This window comes from Pediculus humanus, genomic scaffold (assembly GCF_000006295.1).
Source record: "Pediculus humanus corporis 1103172107688 genomic scaffold, whole genome shotgun sequence".
Classification (NCBI taxonomy): Eukaryota; Metazoa; Arthropoda; class Insecta; order Psocodea; family Pediculidae; genus Pediculus; species Pediculus humanus.
This window is the reverse complement of record NW_002987295.1, coordinates 104,611-117,457: the sequence shown is the minus strand read 5'-3', so window position 1 is coordinate 117,457 and position 12,847 is coordinate 104,611. Positions and strand designations below refer to the sequence as shown.

Below are 12,847 nucleotides of genomic sequence, written 5' to 3'. Positions count from 1 at the left end.
ACCGACAAACATATACTGGATTGTATAAGCCTATTTACGTGTTTCTTTATAAAAAAAAAAAATTCAAATTATTAAGTTTAAATCAATTCGTGGTAATATTAAAACACTTTATAAAATAATTTTGCAATCGACTAAAATTTGTCGTTTTTTTTTTATTCATTTTATCTAAATATTAAAACGTGACGATTAATAATAATAATAACAATAACAATAATAATAATAATAATAATAATAATAATTCTACCACGATGAAAACGTTAACTAACGTTAACTTTTGTCGAAACATGTCAAATCTTTAATCAGATTTGTAATTATTATTATTATTAATTATTTTTTTTTCTTTCTTTCCTCTTTTTTTTTAATTTTAAAATATTTTAATGTTAAATAAATAAAAAAAAAATTTTTTTAATTAAATTAAATTAAAATTTTCTGTGTTTTCCACTTTTTCAAATCCTGTCGTAATTTTTTTTTTTTTTGTTTGTTATGTCGCGACGACAGAATCGATTTTATTTTAACTCAAAGGTTCGATTGCACTTTTTTTAAAAATATTTAAATAAAATTTATTTCAAAGTCCTTTTTTCGATCGAACAGGTATATTATATATACAGGTATATTATTAAATAAAAATAAAAATTCTCATACATTTTCTTAAACTATTATTTAAACAAGGCAACCATCACAACAACAACCACGACTAGATTCTTGTACGATTTAAATTCAATTTAACCGATTTGCGAAAAAAAAATAAGAAGAAACAATTTTCTTCTGGTTTTAATAAATTAATAAAATTATTAATAAATAAAATTTTTTTTTTTTAACGGTCAATTAAACGCCTTCCATTATTTATTATTATTATTTAACATTTGGAAAAAGGAAAATTTTTTTAAAATAAAATTTTCATATAAAAATATATATATATATATATATATATATATATATATATATATATATATATATATATATATGGAATAAGTTTAAATTAAATTATAGACAAAACCGGCCAAAAAACAAAAAAAACGGCCCTAAAACAAAAAAAAAAAAATAATAATAATTATTAAGAATTAACAGAGATTTATGATTTCCAATTGAAAACAATTTGGCGACGCCTTTGTCTAAATGGCGACAAATTGGCTACAATGTTGGAAAAGATTTTTCTCTCTAATTTTTTCTATTACTCATGTATAAAAAAATATAAAATATCTACTGCTTGAGGTAGTAGTTGTAATAATAATAATAACTGTTCAGAACGTAAATAGAATAGAAAAATGACAATAAAAAAAAAATTTTTTTTCCAAAATTCAATAAACCATGAGAAAATAAATGAGAAAATGATAATAAAAAAACTCGCCGTTTTCTCGTAACGGAAAATAATAATAATAATAATAATAGACATTTTTCATTGACGTGTAAGGTAAAAAAAAAAAAAAAATTCATTTTTTCCATTTTTCCCTTTTTTTACTCACTTAAAAGTTATTATAATTATTACAAAAATGTTTTTTCAAGTCATGACAAGTAATGGAAATCATAATTTATTAATTTGCGATTCGAAAAATAATAATAATAATGATAATCGTTTTATGTAATACAAAAATTGACGGTTATTTTTCGAATCGATCGACATATATAATTAATTCAAATATTTGTTTAATTAATCGATAAATAATTAATCGAGTATTAATGATGATAATAATAATTACCTATTAAAATTATAGAAGAATGTTTAACGACATTTTTCCAAATAAAAAACATTATTTGAATTTAAAAAAAAAAAAAAAAATTATATATATATATAAAATAATACACTTAAATGTTTCACAAATAACAAACGGATACACTCTTAAATATTTTGTAGTTAATCCAAAAAAAACACAAATTTTCAATTAATTGCGAGAGATTATTTTTAAATAATTTACAAATTATAATTTTTTTTTATTTAACCGAAAAAAAAAAAATTTTGGGGACCGCCACACCTCAAACGGAATTATTCACATGACTGAAACGTTTTTTTTTTTTTTGAAATTGAAGGACGGCGAGAGATAAGAGAAAAACTTTGCACTTGTTTTTTTCTCTATCCCGACAGTGTAGAAATATAAATAAATACGAATTCCACAAAAAAAAAAAAAAAAATTAAGTTGGCAGTTCTGATTTAAACAAAAAAAAAAAAAACTTAATTGTTGAAAATCGAAACGAAACAAAACGAATAAAAAACGAAGGCGGGCGGAGTAATAAAACGTTTTTTTTTTGCGTGTGTGATTTATTATTATTATTTTAAAGGGTTATCTATTTATTTTAACTTTTTTTTTTTTTTTTTTTTTTTAATTTCAATGTTAATCGTTTTTTAAAATGTCGGCATTTGCATAATAATAATAATAATAATAATTTTTTAAAAATAAAAAAATTTTTTTCTTTTTACATTTAATTCGTATCAAAATTTTGTTTTGTTTTTTTGTCGGTTTGAAATTGATAAAAAAAAAAAAAATTAGCAGAAGACAAAAAGTGGGAGGAGACAATTTTTGAATCTTATTTATCTTGATTTATTTTATGTGTTGCGTAGATTATTAATTACATCGTTTTTTTTTTCTTTTTAATCGAACGGAATTTAACCTTATTTGTTAAAAATATTTAAAAGATGGTTATTTTATTGAAACGATAATTAACGAACGTGGAATTATTAAACAGGTAAATTTTAATTAAATAATCAAAACACGAATTTTTTTTTTTCGTTTAATTAACCAAGCAAAGCAAACACACGCGGCGTCGGTTAAAATCGTTAAAAGAAAATTCGAATCAATTTTTTTTCCTATTTTTATTTCGAACGGATAAATTTATTATTTTATATACAAAAAAAAAACCGCAAAATACGAGAAAAAAACAAATCAATTCATTTTATCCGATCGTCGACTCCGTTAAACTGGACTTAAAAACGTTTTTTTTTTTTTTTTTTTTTTACTCGCGAATCGAACACTTTTAAATTTTGAATTCTAATCAAAGATGGCGGTTAACGTTTCGCGACAAAATTTTATTTGTTATTTCGTTTTCGTTTTTGCGTATACAATTATAATTTATCATTAAATTATCGTTATTTATTAGTCAAATTTACATTAAAAATACAAAATTTTTTAGTTTTTACGTTTAATTACGTTTGATTAACGGTAAAATTACAAAAAAAAACATATACGCGTTTCACTATATACAATCAAAATAACCGTCACTTACAAAAATTTTAAAAATAATTACACAACTATAACCATTAGACGATTAAAAATAATGAAAAAAAAAAAAATGTTTTCGTGACAAATCGTGAGAACGACATTACAAAACAAAAATAAAAACAAAATTATTATTTTTTTCAATTTAAAATAAAACAAATTTTTGTTTGTTTGTTTGTTTGCAAATAAATATCTCGCCAATGGTTCTTGAAATTAATGCCATTGACCGTCAGTTTTTTTTATTTTTATTTTTAGTCGTTTTTTGCGTTTAAAACAAAAAAATTTTTTTTTTATTTTAATACGTTAACCACACGAAATTACATTAAAATCCCTTTTTTTTAAAATTTATTTTACGGCGGTTTTTATAAAAAAAAAAAAAAAAAAAAAAATTAATTTAACTTACCTTTGCAAAAAAAAAAAAAATGTCTATTGTTCTGGAAAAGTTTCCAATCGAAAATCAAACAAACAAAAAAACAAAAACAATGCAAAAAAAAAAAAAAATTAATAAACGTGTGTGTAGGAAACAAAGTGGTAAAAACAACTAAACCTAAAATTATTTTTTATTACTAATAATAATAATAATAATAATAATAATAATAATAATAATATCTAAAAATAATTTTAAGAAAACTTTTCAATACTTGGAATTTTTATTAACGTATAAAAATCCAATTAATTCAATGTACAAAAAAAAAAAAAATTTTATATTTTTTTAATAATTATTTAAACAACCGAAATGAATTGATTGCTGGTAAAAAAAAATGTATAACGGAAATTATGTACATAATTAATTAATTAATTAATTAAGAAAATTAAAGAAAACAGGTTGGAAAACAAAAATAAAAAATTTTTGGTTTCTATTACTGGAAAGTTTTAAATGAAATTTTTTTTTTGTATACGTTTAGGTGTTTGTTTTCCATCTTTTTTTTTTCGTTTGTCGTTTGTCGTTTTGAATCGATTCGAAAAAATAACAAACGGTGAATGACAAATGGGTTTTAATATTATTTTTTAACGACAAGGTTAAAGGAAATGAAGAAGAAAAAAAAATTTTTTTTTTTTTACTAACGTTTAATGAACTCAACCGTGTTAAAATCATTTATTTAATTTGTTTCATTTATTTAAAAAAAGGTAAATTTTAAACAAACGACATTTTTTTAACGTAAAAATAAAAGAAAATTTTTTTTTTTTTTGTTTAATTACGTAAGAATGTAAATAATCATTTTTTTTTATTGTGACCTTATTATTATTATTATTATTTATTTCATTCGATATCTGGGCCAAATAATATATTTTTATACATATAATTAAGTAATCGTTTTTAATTAGAACGTTTATTTAATCGATATTATTTTTATTATTTAGTAAATCGATTTTATTTTTGTATCATTGAAAACGACCCGGGAAAAAAAATTCCGCGAATAATAATAATAATAATAATAATAATAATAATTATAACATTACCTTGTTTTTTCCGCCGAATCTCCATGAATTTTTTCCTACACTTTTTCCCCCAAATTTTTCGTTTTAATTCATTTAAATAAAAAATTGATTTAAAAAATAATAATAATAATAATTTGTGATAGTAAATGACGTAAACACGTGATAGCGCGATAATGATGATGATTTAATCGCGTACGTAAACATTCAAATTCTTATTTAAAAAAAAAAAAAAATGTATAAATTTTAAAATTATTGACTTACCCGAATTTTTACCTAATGTTCTTATTACCTATTGTTCTATTTTGACCTATTGTTCTTATTATTATTATTATTATTATTATTATTATCGTCAACGATTTAAATTAAAAATATGAAAACATTTTTACGAAAATTCACAGTAATAATAATAATAAATTTTCCACAATCGTTTATTTCTTCGAGCGCGACAAATTTTTTCCTTTCAAGGGCATATAAGCAGACGATGCCTTGAACAATTATTATAAATACATACCTGAAGTTAGTTGTTTGTCATCAGTTGATCGTCGGAACCTCCGACGCGTTTCCATTATTATTATTATTATTATTATTATTATTAATATTTTTCCGTTTAAATCCTTGCGAAAATTCATACACCCATAAATAAATCGAGGCATTTAAATTATTATTTAAACGAAATTATTATTATTATTGTTGTTTTTTTTTTTTTTCATATACATAATTTTATTTATTTATTTATTAATATTTGTACAAAGCTATTCCTTGACCTTAATTAAACAAAATACAAAAAATTAAAACAAAATGAAAAATTTTATTAAATATATATATTTATATATATATATATATTTAAATTATTGCACAATTATCACAAAAAAAATAAATAATAATGATGGTTCTTATCATTAAAAAAAAAAAAACTAATAATAATAATAATAATAATAATAATAATAATAATAATAATAATAATAATAATAATAATAATAATAATAATAAAATGGAACAAGAAAAACGATTTTTTTAATAAGCAAATTATTATTATTATTTTTTTATTTATTTATTTATTATTTTCTAATTTTTGCTACCAATCAATCAACCGATTATTATTATTATTCACATCACATCAGGTTCATTTATATTTAATTTTTTTTTTTGTAATTTGAAAAATAAACATGATAACATAAATTTCAATTAATATCGATAATAATAATAATAATAATAATAATAATAATAATAATAATAATAATAAAATTTTTTTTAAAAATAAAAATCGAATTGTAACGAATGCCTCCGTTTTTCTTTTTTTATATTTTGGTAGCTCCAAAAAAATTTATTTTATTTTTTTTCAATTTTGGCACATGAGTTTTTAATAAAAAAAATATTATTATTATTATTATTTTCTCACCGCGACATGAGTAAATTTAATAATAATAATAATAATATAACTTAAACAAAAAATGGTATCGATACATATATATATAATTTTTTTTTTTAACATAAAATTTACACCTGTCATTATTTTATAATTAAACAATAGAAAAAAAAATTATTATTATTATTATTAACATTAAATAATTAATAATAATAATAATAATAATAATAATAATAATAATAATAATAATCGAATTAAATGATTTGGTAATGGCAGATTTAAATAAAACAAAAGTAATTAAAGAAAAATTTTTTTTTGAAAATGGAAGACATTATTTTGTTTAAAAAAAAAAAAATTTTAAAGTGAAGGAAAAGAAGAGTTCCAACATTTTTATTCTTTCGAATGACATAATTATATATATATTATTATAATATAATATTTATATTATTTTTTATTTTTTGTTTTATTTTTTGCCGACGTGAAAATGTTCAATTGTTGAAAATAATAAAATTTTTTTACGACTTTACATAAATCGTTAAAAAAAATAAATAAATAAATAAAATGCCGCATCGGAATGAAAATAAATAAAAATAAAAAAAAAACTATTAATAATAATAATAATAATAATAATAAATTTAAAAAGTTATGTATTGAAATTATTATTACGGTGAAAAAAAAAACGGTTTTTAAAAAATTATTATTTTTTTTTTTTTAACGGGAAGACAAAAATGGCACAAGTTAAATATTATAACAAAAAGCCTTCAGTTATTGGCACCCATTTTTCTGTTTTTTTTTTTTTTTTCTTAAATAAAACCCGGAAAATTTAAACGAAAAAATATTTATTATTATTATTATTATTATTATTTAATAAATTTATTTTTATTTTCTTTTCCTTCACCAATCAATCAGCAAAAACCGGAAACAAAAAAATTTAAAAAATAATTTGTTATAATTCGTTTGTTTTTGTTATTAACAAATTAAAAAAAAAAAAAAACGTTTTAATATTAAAAACCGTTACAAAAAAATCAATCAATATATATGTTATCAATAATGCTTTTGTGATAGAGGCATCGTATACATCATAGTTGAACAAATAATTATTTTAATAAACAAATTAATAATAATAATAATAATTTTCGCGATATTACCTGCCATTACCGTCCATTTAAAAAAATAAAAAAACCAAATAGAAACAATACAATGTTATAAACAAATAAAAAAGAAGAAAAAACAAAATAGAAATAAATAACTTTACAAAATTTTCACATAAGAAAATTTTAATACTAATAATAATAATAATAATAATAATAATAATAATAATAATAATAATAATAATAATAATAATAATAATAATGTACACAAAAAGGAAGCATTCTATATATATATAAATTTATGTATATATAAACATAGTCTTATTTATTTTATTTTCCCTGGTGTGTTGTTTTTATTTATTAACAAATAAAAAATAAAAATAAAAAATAAATAAATAAATAAAACAATTTAAATAATAATTAAAAAACAAAACGAAACAAACAAAAAAAAAATATATATATATATATATATTTGTAACAATTGGTTTGTATACCCGTTCGCTATTAATAAAAATTATTATTATTATTATTATTATTATTATTATTATTAATTTTTATTTTTTTAATTATTTTTAATATTTTTCACATTTTTCATTTTATTTTTACCTCCTAGGTCTAAAAATTATTATTATTATTATTATTTTGTATTTTCCTTAATAAAAAGTTAATTATTAATAATAATAATAATTATAATTAATTAATTAATTATTTATTTATTTATAATAATAATAATAATTGTATTGATAACGTGTTTTCTTTTATAAAAATTACAAATTTCTCATGCTTTACATTATTTATTTATTTATTTATTAATTTAAATTTTAAGAAAATGTTTATTTGTTTGTTTGTTTGTTTGTGTGTGTGAGTTTGTTGTGTTTGTACGATGAGGAAACGAAACAACGCGCGAATAGAAAATCAAAAAAAAAAAAAAAAAAAAATGAGGAGATTTTATGATGAAGTTTTTTTTAAACATAAATTAAGATGAAATTTTATTATTATCATCATCGAAAATATTTAAAAATTTAAATTTAAGTTATTATTATTATTATTTTAATAAAACGCGAAAACTTATTATTATCATCACGTTTCCATTTTTTTTTTTTTTTTTTTTTTGCTAAAGGCAAAATCATTTTTTCTTTGGTTTCAATATTTAATAAAACAAACAAACAAATAATTAAACTTATAAAAAAAAAAATATATATATATATATATATATATATATATATATATATATATATATATAAATATATGTATGTATTAATATTTTGTACTTTTTTCATTTTGTTTGTTTTTTTCCCGCCTTTTTGCTAACATTTAATTTTTACTAAGTTTACAATATTTAATAAAAAAAAAAAATTCCTATATAAATTATTTTTGTATTTTTTTAATTACAAGTAATAATTAATTATAAATAAATAATTATGATGTCGTGTGTGTGTATGTGTGTATGTTCTTATATATATATTTTTTGTTTTGTGTCTTTTTTCTACGTTATACCAACTCACACAAATAACATTATACTCATTATCATTATCATTATCATTATTCAAAAAACACAAAAAATTTTTGAATTCAGTCTTTCACTGTTGAATTATTTATTTATTTATATAATAGCTATGAGAAAAAAGTATTTTTTTCTTTTACTACAATTTGATTTTTTTTGTACAAAACAATTATATGTTATCAGGCTAACATTTTTTTAATAATAATTATTATTATTATTAGTTTTATTTATGTATTATTATTATTAATATTACTTTTTTTTTTTTTTTGCTTTTTGTTTTTTTTTGTTTTTTACGAACTTATAATTAACGTTATCAAGAATTGTTCAAAATTGTTACCCTGTCAGTCTCTGGCTTGTCTAAAAACTCAGTACACTACAGCGGTCCCGGCGGGAACTGTGGTGGAAGCCCGCATCAAAAACTCCCAAAACCTATATCCATGCGCTCTTGTTTGATTCGATCTAGTACGTGATTGGCCAGATAGGGTTGCGGATACGATGAATTCGAATACGGTCCGTAGGGTGGATAATTTGGACTAGGAACGTGGAGAGCGTGCGGAGAGTAGGGGAAAGACGTGGGACCGCCCGGATATTGACTCGGATACTGATAATTTGGAGTCATGTTCATGCCGGTTGGAAAAAGGCCGGGCTGGGGTACGACGAGATGCGGAGCGCCCATTAAATTCGGGTAACCGCCGGCCGTGTAGTTGGAAGCCAAACTACTGACCGAAAATGAACTTGCCACTTGAGGTTCGTGGCCGTGTGACGCGCTGTTTGCCAGAGAACTCACGGAAAAACTACTCTGGGAGGGAGGCAAATACCCAGCCGTCGAATAATTTGTACTGGATGTGTAATGTGGATAAGCAGACTGAGGCGTCGGAGCTGCCGGAGCCGTGCTGTACCCTGGATATCCGAGGTAGTCTTCGTATTGACCAGAATGCTGAGACTCAAAGCCTTCGGTATTAGTGCCAGAAACTGAATTCCCGGAACCGCCTTCCGCGATGCTGGGAATTTGATCCACTAACGATTCCAATCCTGATAAGCTCTTCGAAGAAACGTCTTGATTTGCACGTTTTGAAGCGAATTCAGGAGAAGATTGACGCTGAAACTGAGAATTCGCATTTTTGTGTTCAATGTTCGCTTCAGAAAAAGCTCGATACTGATAAGGAGCAGGCTCTGAAGGCGCAGGAGAAGAAAATCTACACTCCGGTTCCGGTTCTTCTTTGACGGACATCGTAGCTGTGTCTTCGGGCATACTCGTGGGAGGTTCGAAATCTGGAGGTCCCAGACTGGGAGAGGTAGGCGGCGGAGATCCTAAATGCTCTGAAGAAATGGCAGCTGAAATTTCCGAACTGAGATCCGAATGAGTGAACGGTTGGGACTGAGATTGTGAAGCCGGTGGAGGCGACTGAGAATACTGAGTAGGTAACGGAGAAGGATGATGTGGAGATGGATGATACGCGGGCGACGGTGCCCTGGGATTAAACTGAGAAGAAACGGGATTTTGATTCTGGGAAGCATAAGCGGGAGAAAATCCGGGGCAAAAACCCGAAGGAGATTGAATCGGAGGCGAAAAGCAAGTAGATGCCGGATTGGAAGAACTAGTATGTTCGGACACATTCAAACTTCCGTTTTGAATGCTCACGTTTTGTGGTAGCATTCTACGCTCCGCTCCTATTCCTCCATTTTCCGATTTGATTTTTTTCGGTCTCCCTCTTTTTTTCTTCGGTATATCACCGTCAACGGGAAGTTTTTCCTTTTTAATCCTTTCCTTCGGCGGCGGAACTTCAACTCCGTTTATTTTTATTTTTTTAGGTCGGCCCCGTTTCTTTTTTTCCGGTCTACCCGGATCGTAAGGCTCCTTTTTGACAACCGCATTGCTGAGATCCGTGAGATCGTTATTCGCCAAACGTGAATACGAATAATAACTTCCCTGATCATCTTTGCTTTCCACATTAATATCAGATTCGTAAAATGTTTTCAATTTTTGATCATTAAAAACAACTTCGTTTTCATCCAATTCCGCAATCAAACCATTTAAATAATCGCGAAATTTTTTCAATGCGGCATAAAATGGTACTTTGTCGGCAGCTCTTGGCAATTGAGCGCATCTAGCCGACGAGGAAGGCATCACCCACATGTACTACAAAAAAAAAAATTAAAATTAAAAATAATTAACGAAACGAAAAATAAATCGACCTTTTAAGGTTAAGGTACAAAATATTAAAAAAATATTCACCGTATTCGTGCCGTCGACAAAATCAGGTTGTCGTCCAAAATTAAAATCTTTATTACCGGAAAAAACTTCGTAAATGAGTTTACCATTAAAAACGGCTATTTTAGGTTTGAATTTTTGAAGTTTTTCCAGTAATATTTGACTCCCTATAAAAATATAATTTAATATAATTATTTTATGTAGTCTGCTAGCATAAAAAAAAAAAAAAATAAACCAAATTAAAACATTAAAATTTACCTTCTTTTATTTCTTTTCTAGTTAAATCCGCGCTACCTTTCGTAGCTCTTGCCACCATATTTGTAAAACCGATTCCAACGGACAATAATTTATAATCATCATCAGCCGTCATGGGCTCCGGAGTCAAACCTGACAGGTACAAACATTTCCCTTCGGAGAGGATGACAAAGAAAGAGAGAGAGAGAAAATTAAAATTCATTCAACGGCAAATATGTATGTAAAAAAAAAAATTTAAACTAATTAGCCATTTTTTTTTTTTTTTAAAGTTTTATTTCAGGCAAACATGCCATTTTCTTTCTTTTCATAACTTTTTTTTTTTTTTTTTTTGACTTTTTCGTGATGAATCATACAAATTAAAATAATTTTTGGTATGTGCGGGCGGCGTTGAGAGCGTACAAAGTTAAATTTACCACCCCAAATTTTAAATTTATCGTTAAAAAATTGCTTTTCTCCCCCCCCCCGCCTCTTCCCTCGTCCCCTGCGAATGTGTTGTGTTATCCATGTTCCAAACGTTTAAAACATGGCAGCAGGGGGGGGGGGGGGGGAGTAAGAGAAATTTTCGATCGAAAAATGCATGAAAAAAAAAAAAATTAATAAAAGCAAAAGCAAAAAAAACAATAATAATAATAAATTAGTTAATTCAAATTATTATTATTATTATTATTATTATTATTATTTTAAAAAGCATTTTAAATCACAAAAGTTAATGACGAATTTACTCCGGTAAACAATACAAAAAAAAAAAAATAATGATGATAATAAAGAATAGAAAAAAAAAATAGAAAAAGAGATAGAGTGAGAGAGAAAGAAAACAAGGAAAAAACATAAAAAAAAAAAGAAAAAGGCTTGCTTAAATTGATCAGGTAGCAGGTGGAAAATGAATTTCAATCGATAGCAACAAACAAACAAACAAACGAATAAACAAACAAATAAACGAGCGAGCAAGCAAGCAACGCTTTAAAAACATTCGAACCTATTAAATTTTAAATAAAATAAAATAAAATAAAAAAAAGGAAAATTAATTTTATGACGTCATCATCAACAACAACGCAAAACAATTCAAAATTAAAAAAATTAAATTTGACGAAGAGGGGCGTTGACGGGGGCGGGGGGCACGGGGAGGGGGCACAACGCATCATCACGAACATCCAATTTAACATTTAAAAAAAAAAAAAAAAATTATTTAATTAATAATTAATCATCTTACAGAAATGATTGCCTGGACCGGCATAATGATGTCCCTTGTAGGCAGCAAACAATCCAGGATTGATACCGATCTAATAAATGAAAAACTTACATATTAGTCATTAAATGTCAATCAATCAATCAATCAATCAATTTCATAATAATAATAATAATAATAATTAGTCCCGTCGTTTTTTTTTTTTTTTGCATTAGGGTAAAGACAAAAAAGAAAAACTAAGAAAAATATTTAAAAACCGATTTTAACCCCAAATATTTACACCTTCAAGGTTCGAAGTGGAAAATTTTATGTATCGGGGAGGGGGGCTGGGGGCTGTGGAGAGTGGGGGAAACCCAAAATTAGTATCAATCACAATGATGATGAAGAGAGTAAAATAAACCCCATAATAATTACTTTGTAATTAAAAACCCAAAAATTCAATTAAGGGGGGGGAGGAGAGAGGGGGATAAATAATAATTTCCCAAATGAAAAAACAAAAAAAAAAAAAATTTCAATTTAAATTTTGTTACGAGAGATCATCAATTATTAAATCATCATCATCATCATCATCATCACTTTCAAAA

The 12,847-nt window shown here is 24.3% G+C and overlaps 1 protein-coding gene across 1 annotated transcript in view; it reads right to left on the bottom strand.

The window, feature by feature from the left end:
• Window positions 1-9,022: 9,022 nt before the first annotated feature.
• The window catches only part of Phum_PHUM302160 (G/t mismatch-specific thymine DNA glycosylase, putative), a gene marked incomplete at both ends in the record, with an annotated part of 6,532 nt that continues 2,707 nt past the window's right edge, over window positions 9,023-12,847 (bottom strand). The window contains 4 exons of the mRNA XM_002427165.1: window positions 9,023-10,750; window positions 10,847-10,989; window positions 11,081-11,230; window positions 12,288-12,357. Of these exons, the coding sequence (XP_002427210.1) occupies window positions 9,023-10,750; window positions 10,847-10,989; window positions 11,081-11,230; window positions 12,288-12,357 (2,091 nt within the window). The remainder of the gene's footprint in view (window positions 10,751-10,846; window positions 10,990-11,080; window positions 11,231-12,287; window positions 12,358-12,847) is intronic.